This window comes from Chiloscyllium plagiosum, unplaced genomic scaffold, assembly GCF_037043375.1.
Source record: "Chiloscyllium plagiosum isolate Xiang-an unplaced genomic scaffold, Cpla_swu_hap1 HiC_scaffold_18, whole genome shotgun sequence".
Classification (NCBI taxonomy): Eukaryota; Metazoa; Chordata; class Chondrichthyes; order Orectolobiformes; family Hemiscylliidae; genus Chiloscyllium; species Chiloscyllium plagiosum.
In genome coordinates, this window is record NW_028270156.1 from 87792052 (window position 1) to 87810673 (window position 18622).

The 18622-nt window shown below is 45.6% G+C and overlaps 1 protein-coding gene across 1 annotated transcript; it reads left to right on the forward strand.

Moving 5' to 3' along the window:
* Window positions 1–14721: 14721 nt before the first annotated feature.
* Window positions 14722–18380, forward strand: LOC148147035 (beta-1,3-galactosyl-O-glycosyl-glycoprotein beta-1,6-N-acetylglucosaminyltransferase 3-like). The gene is made up of 2 exons (XM_087996214.1): window positions 14722–15489; window positions 18363–18380. Exons 1-2 carry the CDS (start codon window positions 14722–14724, stop codon window positions 18378–18380), a joined length of 786 nt encoding a protein of 261 aa, XP_087852340.1.
* The last annotated feature ends 242 nt before the right edge of the window (window positions 18381–18622 follow it).

Sequence of the window (18622 nt, forward strand, 5' to 3'; positions counted from 1 at the left end):
AAGTTGCCACCCAGGTAAATAGTGCGGTGAGGAAGGCATATGGCGTACTGGCTTTTATTGGTAGAGGAATTGAGTTCCGGAGTCCTGAGGTCATGATGCAGTTGTATAAGACTCTGGTGCGGCCGCATCTGGAATATTGTGTGCAGTTTTGATCGCCATACTATAGGAAGGATGTGGAGGCACTGGAACGGGTGCAGAGGAGGTTTACCAGGATGTTGCCTGGTATGGAAGGAAGATCGTATGAGGAAAGACTGAGACACTTGGGGCTGTTTTCATTAGAGAAAAGAAGGTTTAGGGGTGACTTGATTGAGGTGTACAAGATGAATAGGGGTTTAGATAGGGTTGACAGTGTGAACCTTTTCCCGCGTATGGAGTCGGGTATTACAAGGGGGCATAGCTTTAAATTAAGGGGGGGTAGATATAGGACTGAAGTTAGGGGTAGGTTCTTCACTCAGCGAGTCGTAAGTTCATGGAATGCCCTGCCAGTAGCAGTGGTGGACTCTCCCTCTTTATGGGCATTTAAGCGGGCATTGGATAGGTATATGGAGGATAGTGGGTTAGTATAGGTTAGGTTGGCTTGGATCGGCGCAACATCGAGGGCCAAAGGGCCTGTACTGCGCTGTATTCTTCTATTACTATAACTAACACTACGGGCAATTTTAGCGTGGCCAATTCACCTAACTTGCACATTTTTGGACTGTGGGAGGAAACCGGAGCACCCGGAGGAACCCACGTAGACACGGGGAGAATGTGCAAACTCCACACAGTCAGTCTGAGGTGGGAAATGAACCCGGGTCTCTGGCACTGTGAGGCTGCAGTGCTAACCTCTGTGCCACCGAGCCGCCCAAACATGGCACTCACATTGCATACATGTTTTGTTTTTAAATACCCATGGAAACTCTTGCTTTGTTGTTTTTAACATTTTGAGTTGGGTTCTGAGATTCTAATTTCCTCCTAATTAACCTTTTTCTCTGCCATACTTTATTTTCTAATCAATCATCTGACCTGCCACCCATGTTTGCAATATCCTCAAGTTGGACGGTTTCTTCAACTTTTCAGTCAACCACAGAAAGCGAGTCCTCCCTTTAAAGTCTCTTGTTTCAGTCAGAATATACTTATTCTGAGGTATCCTCTTAAATCTCTGCCATCACTGTCTCTACTGATCTCTCTCCGAGCCAGTTACGCCATTCACTTCAGCTGGTTTAATTTACATGCCTGCAGAGAGGATCTTGTTTAAGTTTGAAATACTTACCTCAGAGTCAATCTTCTTCCATTCAAATTGGATGTAAAATTGAATTATATTGTGATGGCTGCTACGTAGGAGAGCCTTTACACTGAGATTGCTTCATAAATCCTGTCACATTACACAGTATCAATAAGATGATAATAACATAACCTTCTGTCTGGTTGCTTCAGAACACGCAGCTCTAAGATACTTTCTCGAAGGTCATCAATAACCTCTCATCCACGTTACTGCTGCCAACCTGATTTACACAGTCTTTGTGTAGATTCAAGTCAGCAATGATGATTGCCATCTCACTATCACAAGCAGCCAATATCTCTTCATGTCTAACATCAGGGGGCCTATCGATCAGCCCCTTGAGTGGCTGCTTTCCCCGAACTTTCCCCTCATGCTGTATTTATTTACATCAATGTGTGCTATGGATTTATTTAAGTTGATACAAAAGCTGCCCACGTTCAGATACAGAGCTATTATTTTGATTTGTTTAAATACAAACATATTGGACAGGCTCATATGAACAGAAACCATTTATATTTGTATCTTGGGAAAACGGTCTGTCTTTATGTTGCCCATCAAAAGAAGCCAAAGCCTTTTTAACAGGGCAAATGAGAGGGATTTAAATTGCATGCACATTTCCAAAACACAAACTTTCACGTCTGGAAACTGAGCTGTCTGAGTTGATATTACTCAGCAAATGAAGATTAAAATATCTGCTCCAAAATGGGGGTGGCAGAGCTGCTTATTGAAGCCAGTGGAGAGAAAGTAGAGTTAACATTTCAAGTCCAATTCTGCAAAAGGGTCAAAATGTTAACTCCATGGGTCTGGCAGCATTGGTAGAGAGAATGCAGAGAGAAATATCCAGCAATTTCTATTTGTGTTTCAGATTTCCAACATCCACAGTTCTTTCTTTATATTATTGAAAATAGTGACTGTTCATTTGATTATCTCCTGTTTGCAATATCTAATTTATCCAGACTGCATCATAATCCAAACTTTTAGCACCAAATGCCAATGAGCATTCAATGGGCATTCAATACTGTCTCACATGCCACCTGACTTACTGTCTGTCTGGCCTGTTGCATTAGCCCTTGAGTAAGTCAGTTACGCAGCACAGCAACAAAGAGAGTCAGTATTTCACAAGTTTACAGGTGGACAACAGACTTATTAACTGTTAGTCTCTGTCTCGTAGTGATTGGTATTTGAACATTTTATATTGGACAATTGCTGAGCATTCAGGTCCTTGATAATCAAATAAAATGGAAGGAACTGCAGATACTGTAAATCAGAAACAAAAACAGAAATTGCTGGAAAAGCTCAGCAGGTCTGGCAGCATCTGTGAAGAGAAATCAGAGTTAACGTTTTGAATCCAGTGACCAGAAACCAAACTTTGGTCTCAAGAATTCTGTTTGGAAATCCATCGAATGTAACAATTCTGTCCCCAACCCGGAGTTCTGATCTCTGAAACTCTCCAGAGCAACTTGATGGAATGTGACTGTGACAGATTCATCGCACATAATCATGAAATTCTGTCGCTTAGCTGATACAGAGCTGCAATCTTCACAGAAGATTTTTGTCAAATCTATGTGTTTCCTGAGTCTCATCCTTCCTTCACATTTCAGACGATGGCTTTGAAATGGTTAAATAAACAAATATTGGATAATGCAGATTGCTGAGCTGGTACAAGGATGAGCTGGTCATTCTGCCTTGAGTGTATCTGGATAGTTGGGAAAAGGGGCAGTATAATCGGGCCTGACTCTATTGTGTCAATGCATTTCAATGGGGGTAATTGTGTCTGTTTGGGGGCAAAAGCTGGATGGTTGAGGTTGAATTGCAGAGTCCAGTTGGTGGGAGTAATTAGAATGTGTGGGTGGTGGTGTTTTCTGGTCAGTTCTGGTTTGGAGGATGGTTGTAACAGTCAAGGTGTTTGACAGGTCAGATAAGGAGAGGGTCAGGGGTGGGGCTGAAATCGGATGATCCATGATGTATGTTTGTAGTTTCAGCTGACAGGGTTCAGAGGGTCTGGAGGTTTGTGGGACTGGATCTGGAGGTTAGCTTACTCACTCGGTCACTGAGTATTCAGAAGGTAATGTGTGGGTTTGAATAGTAATCACATGGACAAAGGAACAGAATGATAGATGGGAAAGGGGACTCAGTGTGTGTGATGATGCTATCAGGAGTTTAGTTACCCAAGAGGTGGTTGAAGCCTAGATTTAGCAACAGCTACCAGGAAACGAACGAGGACTTTGCAATGTCTGTGACTGAAACTCACTGCAGAAGGCAGAGGATTTCTTTGAAATGTCTAAATAAACCAAGGTAAGATATCACAGGCTGGGGAGCTGGTACACAGGGGAGCTGGGAGTTAAGCCTTGGGTGTTCTTGATGGCAGGATGATGTGGAGTCTGTGTGGGTGGAATTGAGGAACCACAAAGGCAAAAAAACCATAATGGGAGTTATGTACAGACCTCCTAACAGTGGTCAGGACCAAGGGCGCAACATGTACCGGGAAATAGAGAAGGCATGTCAGAAAGGCAAGGTCACAGTGATCATGGGAGACTTCAATATGCAGGTGGACTGGGTAAATAATGTTGCAAGTGGATCCAAAGAAAGGGAATTCATGGAATGCTTACAGGATGGCTTTTTGGAACAGCTTGTCATGGAGCCCACAAGGGAGCAGGCTATTCTGGACCTAGTGCTATGTAATGAACCAGACTTTATAAAAAATCTTAAAGTAAGGGAACACTTAGGAAGCAGCGATCATAATATGGTAGAGTTCAGTCTGCAGTTTGAAAGAGAGAAGGCAAAATCGGATGTAATGGTGTTACAGTTAAATAAAGGTAATTATGAGGGCATGAGAGAGGAACTGACGAAAATAGACTGGAAGCAGAGCCTAGCAGTGAAGACAGTAGAGCAAAAATGGCAGGAGTTTGTGGGTAAAATTGAGGACACTGTACAGAGGTTCATCCCCAAGAAGAGAAAGATTATTCGGGGAGGGATTAGACAGCCATGGCTGACAAAGGAAGTCAGGAAATCTATCAAAGAAAAAGAGAGAGCCTATAAAGTGGCTAAAAGCACTGGGAAATCAGAAGATTGGGAAGGCTACAAAAACAAACAGAGGATAACAAAGAGAGAAATAAGGAAGGAGAGGATCAAATATGAAGGTAGGCCAGCCAGTAATATTAGAAATGATAGTAAAAGTTTCTTTCAATACATAAGAAACAAACGACAGGCAAGAGTAGACATTGGGTCACTTCAAACTGATGCTGGAAGCCTAGTAATGGGAGATAAGGAAATAGCAGGAGAACTTAATAAGTACTTTGCGTCAGTCTTCACAGTGGAAGACATGAGTAATATCCCAACAATTAAAGGGAGTCAGGGGGCTGAGTTGAGTTTGGTTGCCATTACAAAAGAGAAAGTGCTAGAAAAGCTAAAAGGTCTTAAAATTGATAAATCTCCTGGCCCTGATGGGTTACATCCTAGAGTTCAGAGGGAGGTGGCTGAGGAAATAACGGAGGCGTTGGTTGAAATCTTTCAAAAGTCACTGGAGTCAGGGAAAGTCCCGGATGATTGGAAGATCGCTGTTGTAACCCCCTTGTTCAAGAAAGGATCAAGGCAAAAGATGGAAAATTATAGGCCAATTAGCCTAACCTCGGTTGTTGATAAAATTCTAGAATCCATCATTAAGGATGAGGTTTCTAAATTCTTGGAAGAGCAGGGTCGGATTAGAACAAGTCAACATGGATTTAGTAAGGGGAGATCGTGCCTGACAAATCTGTTGGAGTTCTTTGAAGAGGTGACAAGTAGGTTAGACCGGGGAAACCCAGTAGATGTGGTCTACCTAGACTTCCAAAAGGCCTTTGATAAGGTGTCACACGGGAGGCTGCTGAGCAAGGTGAGGGCCCATGGTGTTCGAGGTGAGCTACTGGTATGGATTGAGGATTGGCTGTCGGACAGAAGGCAGAGAGTTGGGATAAAAGGTTCTTTTTTGGAATGGCAGCCGGTGACAAGCGGTGTCCCGCAGGGTTCAGTGTTGGGGCCGCAGCTGTTCACATTTTATATTAATGATCTGGATGAAGGGACTGGGGACATTCTAACGAAGTTTGCCGATGATACAAAGTTAGATGGACAGGCAGGTAGTACTGAGGAAGTGGGGAGGCTGCAGAAGGATCTAGACAGTTTGGAGGAGTGGTCCAGGAAATGGCTGATGGAATTCAATGTGAGCAAATGCGAGGTCTTGCACTTTGGAAAAAAGAATAGAAGCATGGATTACTTTCTAAACGGTGAGAAAATTCATAAAGCCAAAGTACAGAGGGATCTGGGAGTGCTAGTTGAGGATTCTCTAAAGGTAAATATGCAGGTTGAGTCCATGATTAAGAAAGCGAATGCAATGTTGTCAATTATCTCAAGAGGGTTGGAATATAAAAGCACTGTTGTGCTACTGAGACTTTATAAAGCTCTGGTTAGGCCCCATTTGGAGTACTGTGTCCAGTTTTGGCCCCCACACCTCAGGAAGGACATACTGGCACTGGAGCGTGTCCAGCGGAGTTTCACACGGATGATCCCTGGAATGGTAGGTCTAACATATGAGGAACGGCTGAGGATCCTGGGATTGTATTCATTGGAGTTTAAAGATTAAGGGGAGATCTAATAGAAACTTACAAGATAATACATGGCTTGGAGAGGGTGGACGCGAGGAATTTGTTTCCGTTAGGCGAGGAGACTAGGACCCATGGACACAGCCTTAGAATTAGAGGGGGTAAATTCAGAACAGAAATGCAGAGACATTTCTTCAGCCAGAGAGTGGTGGGCCTGTGGAATTCATTGCCACAGAGTGCAGTGGAGGCTGGGACGCTAAATGTCTTCAAGGCAGAAATTGATAAATTCTTGATGTTACAAGGAATTAAGGGCTATGGGGAGAATGCGGGTAAGTGGAGTTGAAATGCCCATCAGCCATGATTGAATGGCGGAGTGGACTCGATGGGCCGAATGGCCTTATTTCCGCTCCTATGTCTTATGGTCTTATGGTCTTAATTGCAAAACCCTCATACTAATTCCCAAAATTTACACAGGCTTTAACTGCTTAAACTGTAGCCATTTGAGTAGGATCTGGCCCTTGTACAAAACTTGAACATGAACATCAGTCCTGAGCCACCAGAACAGAACTAGTGGGAGGTTCTGTCATTCAGAGGAGACCTTAAATTGTCATGAAAACTGAACATTGAACTCAAAATGTTAACTCTGTCTATCTGTCTGTCTCTCTTTCCACAGACGCTGCAAACTTGCTGCATTCCCTCAGTACTTACTCTTTTTCCTTGTTTTAAATTGTCTCCCACCTGCACTCTCAAATGTCTTTATTGTTTAATGTATCAGCCATGGATTACTTGCGAACAGTGTCCCCTAAGATACAGATATGAATGGCTTTATCTTCAGATCTGCTAAAGGCAAAAACTGTGGATGTTGGAAATCAAAACAAACATCGAAAATGCTGGAGAAACTCAGCAGGTCTGACAGCATCCGTGGAAAGAGAAACAGAGTTCTGAGGAACAGTCACACTAGACTCAGTGTTAACTCTGTTTCTCTTGCCACAGATGTTACCAGAGCCTCTGAATTTCTCAGGCATGTTTTGAATTTGGTTCGTTCAGATCTCCAGTTCCATCTGCAGTTCTTTGTTTTCCTTTCTATTTGCAATATATTATAAAATATTTCAAAACACAAAGTAAAGTCCCATTTCCTATTCAAAAACTGCAGTCATTCCAAAAACAAAAAAGACTCAGCAGGTCTGGCAGCATCTGTGGAGAGAAATCAGGAGTTAATGTTTTGGGTCCAGTGATCCTTGCTCAGAACAAAATCTGTCAATGATTTTTGTTACAAACTAGCACAATATAACAAATAACCATTAATATTCCAGGAGGCACATTCCACCTTTAAGTCATGGTTCCAGAAAGACATAGCTAGATAATTATTAAGTGCTTTCAAATAATTAGGACAAAACATATTTGTCATGAGTTCAAAATCCCATACGTTTTACACACACATATATTTTACATCGGGTCTTTTGTAGCATCTCCCGATTGAGGCGGCCTGCAAATACATCCAAGCTGTCACTGATGCCTCTTTCTCCAGCTTACACTTGTGTACATCATTCACCCATAACAAGGAGAGCCAAGCAACCTGGGCAGTGGGATTCTCTGCCATCACTACCTTCCCTCAGCTGTAGAGTGCCATAGCCTGTACCCATATTGCTTTCAGACTGCCCTATCACCAACCTGCAGAGCGGGAGAGTGGAAAGGTTTTGTCACTTCAACAATGTTTACCTTACATGGAACCATCAATGCCAGAGTTTGAAGGATTGTTTCAGACCGTCTTGGAGCTGCCATGATGTTGATGTAGAAGACAAGTCCCGAGATCCTGCCTCCTTCCAAAGACCTTGGGCCACAGAAGAAGAGCTGCAGGGAATTAAATGAAAAATTCTCTAAATTTGGTTCATAACATGTTTTTCTTTTCTTGTTATTCTTTCCTGGGATGTGGCTTTTTTGGTAAGGCTGCCATTTGTTTTCCATCCATTATTACCTTTGAACTGAGTGTCTTACTTGACTATTTCAGATGTCAGTTAAGAGCCAACGTAATTGCCATGGATCTGGAGTTTCATTAATAAACCTGTAATCTGAGAATCAATAATGGTTATATGGTCATCATAGACTAGTTTTTAAATCCAGATTTTATTGAATTCATATTTCACCATCAGCTGTGGTAGTATTCGACACCATGATTTCCAGAACAGTAGGTTAGTGCTCAGGATGACCACATGACAATAATGCCATAAGAAACAGGAACAGGAGTAGGCCCTTAAGCTCTTGATCCTGCTCCACCATTCAATAGGATCGTGACTGATCCAACATTCCTCACTTTCACCTTCCTGTGCTTTCCCTGGAAGCCTTGATTCCCTGACTGATCAAGAATCTATCCATCTCAGCCTTAAATATACACAAGGACTCTGCCCCCACAGGGAGCACTGTGACAAGGACTTCCAAAGACTCAAAGAGAAGAAATTCTTCCTCATTTCAGTCTTAAACTGGCACCCCTTGATTCTGAGACCATGCTTTCTGGTCCTAGACTCCACCATGACGAGAAACCTCCTCCCAGCATTTTCCCTGTAAAACCCCTTAAGAATCTCATATTTTTCAGTTAGATCATTCTTCTAAGTTCCAGTGAGTAGACTCCCAACCTGTTTAGCATTTGTTAATAAGACAATCCCTGTACTCTGGTGATTAGCCTAGTAGACCTTCTCTCAACTGCCTCCAATGAAATTTCCCCAAACAAAGGGACCAAAACTGCCACATTACTCGAGACTGATAGAAGTTTATAAAAGAATGATGGGTATGGATAGAGTTAATGCTAGTTGTCTTTTCCCAAGGGTGGGTATTTCAAGACTAGGGGGCACATTTTGAAAGTGAGAGGAAAGAGATTTTAAAAAGATGAGGAACTTTCTTTATGCATAGGTTGGTTCGCATGTGGAATGAACTTCCTGAGAAAAGGGAGGATGTGGGTACAATTATAAGGTTTAAAAGACATTTGGATATGTACATGATGGGAAAGGGTTGGAGGGCTATGGGCCAGGAGCAGGCAGGTGGAACTAGTTTAGTTAGGGATAATGTTCGGCAAGGCTTTGTTGGACCGAGAGTCTGTTTCCGTGTTGTATGACTCTATGTGGTCTCACCAGTACCTTTGTCAGTTGCAGTAAGTCTTCCCTACTCTTACACTCCAATCTCCTTGAAATAAGGGTCTATGAATGTTATCAAGGTGCTAGTGCGTCCCTGAGGCAACGGGAAAATGAAGATACAACACTGCCCATGCTTCCACCAGGGCCATAGTTGAACAATCATAACTCAACCACTTCAAGATGAGTTGGAAGCTCCAGTGGGGCATTGCAGTATAGATCAGAAATGGTGCACTATGCCTTTCTCAAGTGCAGTTGACAAACAGGGTGTGGACTGTCGGCAGAGGAAATAGGGGATCAGCAGTAATCTTCTGAGAGTGAAGATGAAGATAAAGACAAGGACATTGAACAGGGTGAACATACATGAGAGCAGACATACCTACATTGTAGGGTAATGCACTGTCAAAGACAAGAAAACAGAAAGAACTGAATTGCAACACACGTCTTGGATGAATAAACTGGGTTTAGACTTCCTCATGTATAATTGTTTTTGGTTATATGGTAGCAACCGTGGTTCAGGCAAAATATATGTGGACCAAGTTATTTTTGTAATCATCCAACATTCCTGTTGTTGAGTAAATGTTTTCTTAATCATATTAATGTATGCTTGGTGAAGGTAAAGGTAAAGTCCACATAGTCTGAGTCGACCATGGGTTGTTCTCATTACAGGGAGATATGTCCGCTCAGTTTGTACTGTCTAGTATCTACACATCATAGACCCTTCAAACTGTTGAGGAGATAGCAGCAGTCAGTGAGAAAGGGACATTAACATAGCTTGCTGCTAAAGTTCGGTGGTTTTATAGCCTGCAGTCAAAATATGTAATTCAGTGTAATGTCATCTCTCACAATAGTAGGTTAAGAGCATTCCTGAGGCATTTTATAAGAATGATCCCAGGAATGAAAGATTTGTCACATGAGGAGTGGCTGAGGATCTGGGTCTGGACTCAATGGAGTTCAGAAGAGTGAGGGAGATCTGATTGAAACTTGCAGAATACTGAGGCCCCGTGATAGGCTGGATATGGAAAGGTGTTTCCACGAGTAGGAGAGACTAGAACCAGAGGACATAGCCTCAGAATGAAAAGGTGATGCTTTAAAGCTGAGAGAAGCTATAGACCGGTAAGCCTGACATTGGTGGCGGGCAAGGTGTTAGAGGGAATCCTGACGGACAGGATTTACATTTATTTGGAAAGGCAAGGACTGATTAGGAATAGTCAACATGGCTTTGTGTGTGGGAAATCATGTCTCACTAACTTAACTGAGTTTGTTCAGAGAAGTAACAAAGAGGATTGATGAGGGCAGAGCGGTAGACGCAATCTATGTGGACTTCAGTAAGGCGTTCGACAAGGATCCCCATGGTAGACTGGTTAGCAAGGTTAGATCTCATGGAGTACAAGCAGAACTAGCCATTTGGACACTGAACTGACTTTGAGGTAAAAGACAGGGCGGTGGCGGAGAGTTGGTTTTCAGACTCGAGGCCTGTGACAGTGGTGTGCCACAAGGATCGGTCCTGGATCCACTGCTTTTCATCATTTATATAATGATTTGGATATGAACATAGGGGATACAGTTAGTAAGTTTGCAGATGACACCAAAACTAGAGGTGTAGTGGATGGCAAAGAAGGTTACCTCAGAGTACAACAGGATCTTGATGAGATGGGCCAATGGGCTGAGGAGTGGTGCGTGTATGGAATGAGCTGCCAGAGGAAGTGGTGGAGGCTGGTACAATTACAGCATTTAAAAGGCATCTGGATTGGTATATGACGAGGAAAGGTGCAGAGGGATATGGGCCAAGTGCGGGCAATTGAGTCAAGATTAGGTTAGGAGAACTGGTAGGCATGGACAAGTTGGTTTGATGGGACTGTTTCTGCATTGTACATCTCTATAACCCCCTCCACCCAGTACACTCCTCCCTATCTCTGTAACCTCATTCAGCCCTGACACCTTCTCTATCTCTAGAACCTCCTCCACCCCCTACACCCCACCCTATCTCTGAAACCTCCTCCAGTCCCAATAACCCTCTCTTAGCTGTAACATCAATGCTCATTATCACTCCATGATGTCAGCCCTCCTGCGATTTCAGCCTCTTGACCATTCCCTAATTCCATCACTCCACTGGCCTTCAGCTGCTTGGGCCCTCCATGTTATCATCTCATAAGACTTTGAGCAATTTGCGTTTCCTTTCTCTGATGAAGCCTGTCCATTTTTTCCTGGAAACAATGTTATACCTGTTGTGGATTTACTAGAGTAATTCAGGAAGGGTCCCTCAACCGCATCTTGTAAACCCAACATCAATATCACCTTGAAGACAAGGCCAGCAATATGACGCAACACTACTCCTTCTGCAGTTACTCTCCACTTCACCCTTAATCCCAACTTTGAAATTAATCATCCTTCGTTCAGTTTTTCTGGGACAGAATCCTGGAACTCTCTCCCATGTGACTTTGCATTTGTGGTCAGGGTTCTTAAAACACAAGGACAGTGGAGTTAAAGAGGAGAGTTCCTTATCATTTATGCCGTAGAGATTAGGGGGATGGGTAACAAGGCTGTCCCAGTCAGTGATGCCCACTTCATGTGAATCCACAAACAAGTATGTCATTGTGATGTTGCCATGGGAATGCACATTACATTCCTGTTCTGAGGGATACACAGGAACAGTAGGAAATGAGACTTGGTCGAATCAGTCAAAGAGCCAAAATGTTTCACATCAGTGCCCCAGTTAGATGTGGACAGTTACAAGGGGAGTCAGGGTGAAACAATGCCTGCTGGAGAGTGATGACCTTCATTGTTCAGCTCTCTGAATATTGGAGTTGGGATGGTGTGCTGAGGTTGGACAGGAAGTTGGTAAGACCAGTTCTGGAAGACTGTGTCCTGTTCTACTCACGCTGCTGTAGGAAGGATATTATTAAACTGGAGACGATTCAGAAAAGATTTACCAGGATGTTGCCAGGAGTGCAGGGTTTGAGATATAAAAATAGACTGGAGAGGCTGGGGACATTTTACAAAGAACATTACAGCACAGGAACAGGCCCTTCAACCTTCCAAGTCTACACTGACACATTTTGCCTTCCATATTAAAACTGTCTTCACTTACAGGATCCGTATTCCCCTGTTCCCTTCCTATTCATGCCTGCTGCTGGATGCTTCTTGAAAGCTACAATTGTGTCTGCTTCCATTGTCTGTTCTGGCAGTGTGTTTCATGAACTCACCACCCTTTCCATGATAAACATGCCTCACATATCTCTTTTAAACACCCCCCTGACCCCTCCACCTTGAACCTGTGTCCCCGAGTAACTGACTCTTCCACCCTGAGAAAAGGCCTCATACTTTCCACAGTATCCATGCCATTCACAATCTTATAAACTTCTATAAGGTCCCCCCTCAACCTCCTGCATTCTAGTGGAAACAAACCCAATCTATCCAATCTTTCTTCACAGGTAAAATCCCCCATTCCAGGCAACGTCCTGGTAAACATTTTCTGTCCCCTCTCTGAAGGATCCACATCCTTCTGGTTGGGTGGTGATCAGAACTGTACGTGATTTTCACTACAGCATAGAAAATTGAGGGGTGACCTTGTTGAGGTTTATAAAATCATGACAGTGATTGATAAGGTGAATGAGAAGGGTCTTTTACCGAGTGTGGGGGAGTTCAGACTCAGGGCCATGTTTGTAAGGTCAGAGGAAAAAGAATTAAAGATTGAGGAGCAACTCTTTTTTCCCCAGAGTGGTTTGTGATGGAATAAACTTCCAGATGAAGTAATGTGTGTGGGCACAGTTGCAATGTTTAAAAGATGCCAGCTCTTGATGCTAGTCGTTTGTTTTTCTCCATTCTGTGCTACTGAATGCCCAAATTTCTGTGACATGCATTTCCGGAGGACTAACATGGCAAGGGAATACATGTTAAATAGGAGGACCCTGGCAAGCACAGAAGATTAGACGGATCCTGGTTTGTGTGTCCAGCCATCCGTGAAGGCGGCTGGATAGACAGGTAAGGGAATTAAGAAGGGTCAAAGCCACTGAATACATGAGCAGGGAGGTGTCATGTTGGAGCTTTACAGGATTTTGGTGAGACCACAGCTGGAATACTGTGTGCAGTTCTGGTCACCGCATTATAGGAAGGATGTGATTGTACTGGAGGGGGGGGCAAAGGAGATCCACCAGGATGTTGCATTAGATTGAGCATTGCCTAAACCTGCAGGAGTGTTCTGCTGTGTGTGTGTGTGTGTGTGGCTATGGTAACCCACACTGCCTGCACATCCCTGGACATTATGGGCAATTCAGCATGGCCAATCCACCTAACTTGAACATCTTTGAAATCAGAGCACCCGAAGGTTACCCAAGCAGACAACATGCAAAACTCCACACAGCCACCCAAGGCTGGAATCAAACTCTGGTCCCCTGGCACTATGCTCCAGCAATGCTAACCTCTGAGCCACTCTCGGCCAGGGGAATTTTTTTTTGATTCATATCAACTTGCTGTGCTCAGATTCACAGCTTTATTATGAACGGTCAAATCACCATAATTCCAATTTCGCATCAGAGAGAGAGAGAGATGACGAGTGGTGAAGTTTGATTTAATTTGACTGACTATTGTCACTTTTTTTCAAATAAATTCATGGGATGGGGGCACCGTTGGCCAGGCCAGTGTTTATTGGCCATCCCTAATAGCCCAGACGGCAGTTAAGAGTGACAGTCCAAACAGGTAACCACCTTCCCGTCTCCTGGTCCTCTCTTCATCCAAGGGTTACCCCTCCCACATCGTTGAAAGAGCATCTCAGCTCAGGCTGGGGCGTGGGTTATTGGGCTTGGCTGGCTCTGTGTTCTCTCTGGTAATGGGTTCTCCGATCCAGACTGCACACCATCGCGATCCTCTCGTTTACTTCACCCGGCAACATCGGTCCAGGAACGGCCGGAGAGAAGCAGAGACCGGTGAAGGAAACGCCTGTAGCCAGGCAGGCAGACGAAGCGAGAGGAGCCCGGACTCCGAGAGAGAAACAACGTAACATTGGCTGGGTTTCATCCAGAGGAGGGCGGAAGGTGTTACTGAGAGAGAGAGTTACCGAGAGAGGGGGGAGAGGAGTTACTGAGGGACAGAGAAAGAGAGAGAGGAGTTAATGTGTGTGTGAGAGAGAGGGAGTGGAGTTACCGAGAGAGAGAGTTACCGAGAAAGGGAAGAGAGGAGTTACTGAGGGACAGAGAAAGAGAGAGAGGAGTTAATGTGTGTGTGAGAGAGAGGGAGTGGAGTTACCGAGAGAGAGAGTTACCGAGAAAGGGAAGAGAGGAGTTACTGAGGGACAGAGAAAGAGAGAGAGGAGTTAATGTGTGTGTGTATGTGTGTGAGAGAGAGAGAGAAGTTACAGAGAGAGAGGAACGAGAGAGAGAAGTTACAGATTGAGAGAGGAGTTACTGAGGGAGAGGGATGAGTTAGTGGAGGAGAGGGATTACAAAGGGATAGGGGTTATTAGAGGGGGAGGGGTTACAAAGGGGTCACAGAGAGAGGGAGAGGTGTTAAAGTGGGAAAGGAATTCCAGAGGGAGAGCAGTTCCGGGGGGGAGAGGGAGTGAAAGTCGAGTCATTCGTTGAATCTTGGGGAAAAGGAAGACAAGAGTCTAACAAGGAGAGGGGACTGACTGCTGCGACCTCTCCAGCAAATTGCAGTCACTCCTTCCCCACGGCCTGGTGGAGGCAGTGCTGCCCAGCACAGAGAGCATCCATTCTGCATTTGCCTATCGCCTATAGGCTGGGGACACTGCCCTCTGGAAAGTGCTATGCCCAAGCTGAGCCAGCGTTGTGCCCACTGGTCGTGCCTCAGATCAGCGCTGTGTGTGCTCAGTGTGGTCTTGTTGTGCCAATGGCTGCTGGTCCAGAGAGGAGGGGGCCGGCTGACCCTCAGGCTGGTGAAACCAGGCGCCAGTCCAATGCAGGAACATCTCCTCCTGGTCGAGGAGAACTCCACCTGCTGGCAGATCATCCAGGGGGACAGGCAGGAGGTGGAAAGGGCCCTCCTCAACTCCATTATTGTCTCCCTCAAGCACCAAGCCGTCATTGAGGGAGATTATCTGAACATGACCCGAAATTGCAGATCGTTTGTGAGGGGCCGCAAGTATATCACTGTTCCCCTGAGCCCTGAGGAGGAACACTTCCCCTTGGCTTACTCCATGGTCGTCCACCAGAGCATTGAGATGTTCGAGAGGCTTCTACGGAGCATTTACGCCCCACAGAATGTCTACTGTATCCACGTGGACCGCAAATCCCCGAGTCAATTTCATGCGGCCGTTCGGGTCATCGCTTCGTGTTTCCACAATGTCTTTGTCGCAGCCAAGCTGGAGTGGGTCACCTATGCTGGCTGGAGCAGAGTTCAGGCGGATCTCAACTGTATGAAGGAGCTGCTGGAGAGCCCTGTCCCCTGGAGGTACTTCATCAATGTGTGTGGCCAAGACTTCCCCCTGAAGACCGACCGGGAGATAGTCCGCAGCCTCAGAGCTCTGAACGGCTCCAACGTGATTGAGTCGGATCCTGCACCAGGGTTCAAAAAGGTAACCGCCTTCCTGTCTGCTGGGCCTCTCTTCATCCAAGTGTTTTCCATCCTCCCTCCCTCCATCATCTCTCTCTCTCTCTCCTCTCCAGTCCTTCACTCCTGCCTGTACAAAGAGAGACAGGGTTGTTAAAACTGTTCAATTGCATGGAGGGAGGTTCAGAATGTACAAAGGAATATAGAGGAGTTGGAGAGTTGAGCTGAAAACAGAATAGAAGAGCAATTGACGTTTCAGGTCGGAAGCTTTCATCAGAACTGGGGGAGAGGAAGTGGCTGCAGAATAAATGGGGGTGTGGGGCTGAGGAAAGGTGGGTGGGATGGCGATTGGTGGATGCAGGGAGAAGGTGGCTGTGATTGGACAGTGGGTGGGGTGGAGCAGATGGGCGAAAGGGAAGATGGTCAGGTGAAAGGGATGGGGTAGAAAGAGAGGGCTGGGCCTGGGATAAGGAGGGATATAAACTGATTACGAGAATATACAGGAATGTCGGTAGGTTGAGAGTGTAGGAGAAAGTGAGGACTACAGATGCTGGAGATCAGAGTCAAGAGTGTGGCACTGGAAAAGCACAGCGGGTCAGGCAGCATCTGAAGAATCAATGTTTCGGACATAAGCCCTTCATCAGGAATGAGGCTTGTGGACCAGGGGGCCGAGAGAGAAGCGGGATGGGTGTGGGGCTGGGGGTGGAAGGTAGCTGGGAATGTGATAGATGAAGGTATGCGGAAGGGGTGTGTGTGGGGTGTGAAAGGTCGAGTGGACAGGTGGGAAGGAGGATGGACCAGTCAGGAGGGTGGTGCTGAGTTGGAGGCTGGGGACTGCGATAAGTTGGGGTGGGGAAATGATGAAACTAGTGAAATCGACATTGATCCGCCTGGTTGCAGGGTTCCAAGGTGGAATATCCAGGCATCAGCTCGTAAGGGTTTGGTGATTGAGGAGGCCCTGGACCTGCATTCCCTTGGTGGGAGGGGGAGCTAAAGTGTTCAGCCACGGGATGGTGAGGTTAGTTGGTGTTCTCTGAAACAATCCGCAAATAAGAGTTCTGTCTCCCCGACGTAGAGGACACCACCTTGGGTGCAATGGATGCAGTAGATGACATTGGTGGAGGTACAAGTATATTTGTCAGATGTGGAAGGATCTTTTGCAGCCTTGGACGGAGGTGAGGGGGGAGGTGTGGGTGCAAGTTTTGCACTTTTCAGAGGCCAGGGAAGGTGCCAGGAAGGAAGGGTGGGTTGGTGGGGGGTGTGGATCTGACAGGGGAGTTGCAGAGGGAATGGTCTCTGAAATGCAGATGGAGTGCAGAGGGAAATATGTCCCTAATGGTGCAGTCTGTTTGTAAGTGGCAGAAGTGGTGGAGGATAATGCAATGTATCCGGATGTTGGTGGGGTGGAAGGTGAGGACCAAGGGGTTCTGTCCCTGTTGCATTGGGAGGGGTGTGGTTCAAGGGTGAAGGTACAGGAAATGGAGCAGATGCACTGGAGGGCATTGTCAACCATGTGGGAGAGGTAATTGTAGTTTTTATGCTAGGATACCATCTGGGATGTTCTGTGGTGGAATTGGTCCTCCTGGGAACAGATGCAGCAGAGGCAGAGAAATTGGGTATAAGGGATAGTGTTTTGACAGGGGCAGGGTGGGAGGAGGTGTATTCCAGGTAGCTGTGGGAGTTGGTGGGTTTGTAGTAGATGTCCACGATTAGTCGGTTTGGATGCGAGCAAAAGAGGTACAGTTAGTAAGTTGACAGATGACACCAAAATTAAAGGTGTAGTGAGCAGCGAAGAGGGTTACCTCAGATTACAACAAGATCTGGACCAGATGGGCCAATGGGCTGCGAAGTGGCAGATGGAGTTTAATTCAGATAAATGCGAGGTGCTGCATTTTGGGAAAGCAAATCATAGCAGGACTTTTACACTTAACGGTAAGGTCCTCGGGAGTGTTGCTGAACAAAGAGACCTTGGAGTGCAGGTTCATACATCCTTGAAAGCGGAGTCGCAGGTAAATAGGATAGTGAAGGCAGTGTTTGGTATATGCTCCTTTATTGATCAGACTATGGAGTACAGGAGTTGGGAGGTCATGTTGCGACTGTACAGGACATTGGTTAGGCCACTGTTGTAATATTGCGTGCAATTCTGGTCTCCTTCCTATTGGAAAGATGTTGTGAAACTTGAAAGGATTCCAAAATGATTTACAAGGATGTTGCCAGAGTTGGAGGATTTGAGCTATAGGGAGGCTGAACAGGCTGAGGCTGTTTTCCCTGGAGTGTCGGAGGCTGAGGGGTGACCTGATAGTGGTTTACAAAATTATGAGGGGCATGGATAGGATAAATTGACAAAGTCTTTTCCCTGGGGTCAAGGAGTCCAGAACTAGAGGGCATAGGTTTCGGATGAGAGGGAAAAGATATAAAAGAGACCTGAGGAGCAACATTTTCATGGAGTGTATGGTACGCGTATGGAATGAGCTGCCAGAGGATGTGGTGGAGGCTGGTACAATTGCAACATTTAAGAGGCATTTGGATGGGTATATGAATAGGAAGGGTTTGGAGGGATATGGGCCGGGTGCTGGCAGTTGGAACTGGATTGGGTCGGGATATCTGGTCAGACCGAAGGATCTGTTTCCATGCTGTACATCTCTATGACTGTAAGTGGGTACTGCAGATGCTGGAGATTACAGTCAAAATTAGAACAGTGTTGGAAGAGCATAGCAGGTCAGGCAGCATCCGAGGAGCAGGAAACCCCGACATCAGGAATAACTTCACAGAGGCCATTATCCAGTCACCAACTCACCCTTCTGTTTTCACATGGAGTCCTTGACACGGATCCAGCTTCCTCAGAGCCAGCTCAGAGTGAACAGAACATCTGATCGTCCTGTTTATTTTTTTTTTCAGAAGCAGCCTCAGGAGTAGCAGTCGAAGTCATCCCTAGGTGTAGATAGGCCCAGGCAGCAGCAGCAGGGGTGCAGGCGAGGCCTAGGCTTCAGTAGCAGGAACTGGACCAGACTGTAGCAGCAGTGGTGGTAGTAGCTGCCTGTGCAGCTGAGCAAAGCTTCAAATTAACAGAAATAAGCAGAAAGAAACCCCAGAAAACAAATCACAACAAACTATGAAAAAAAAATTAAAAATAAACTCCTCAGTAGGAAGACACCAAC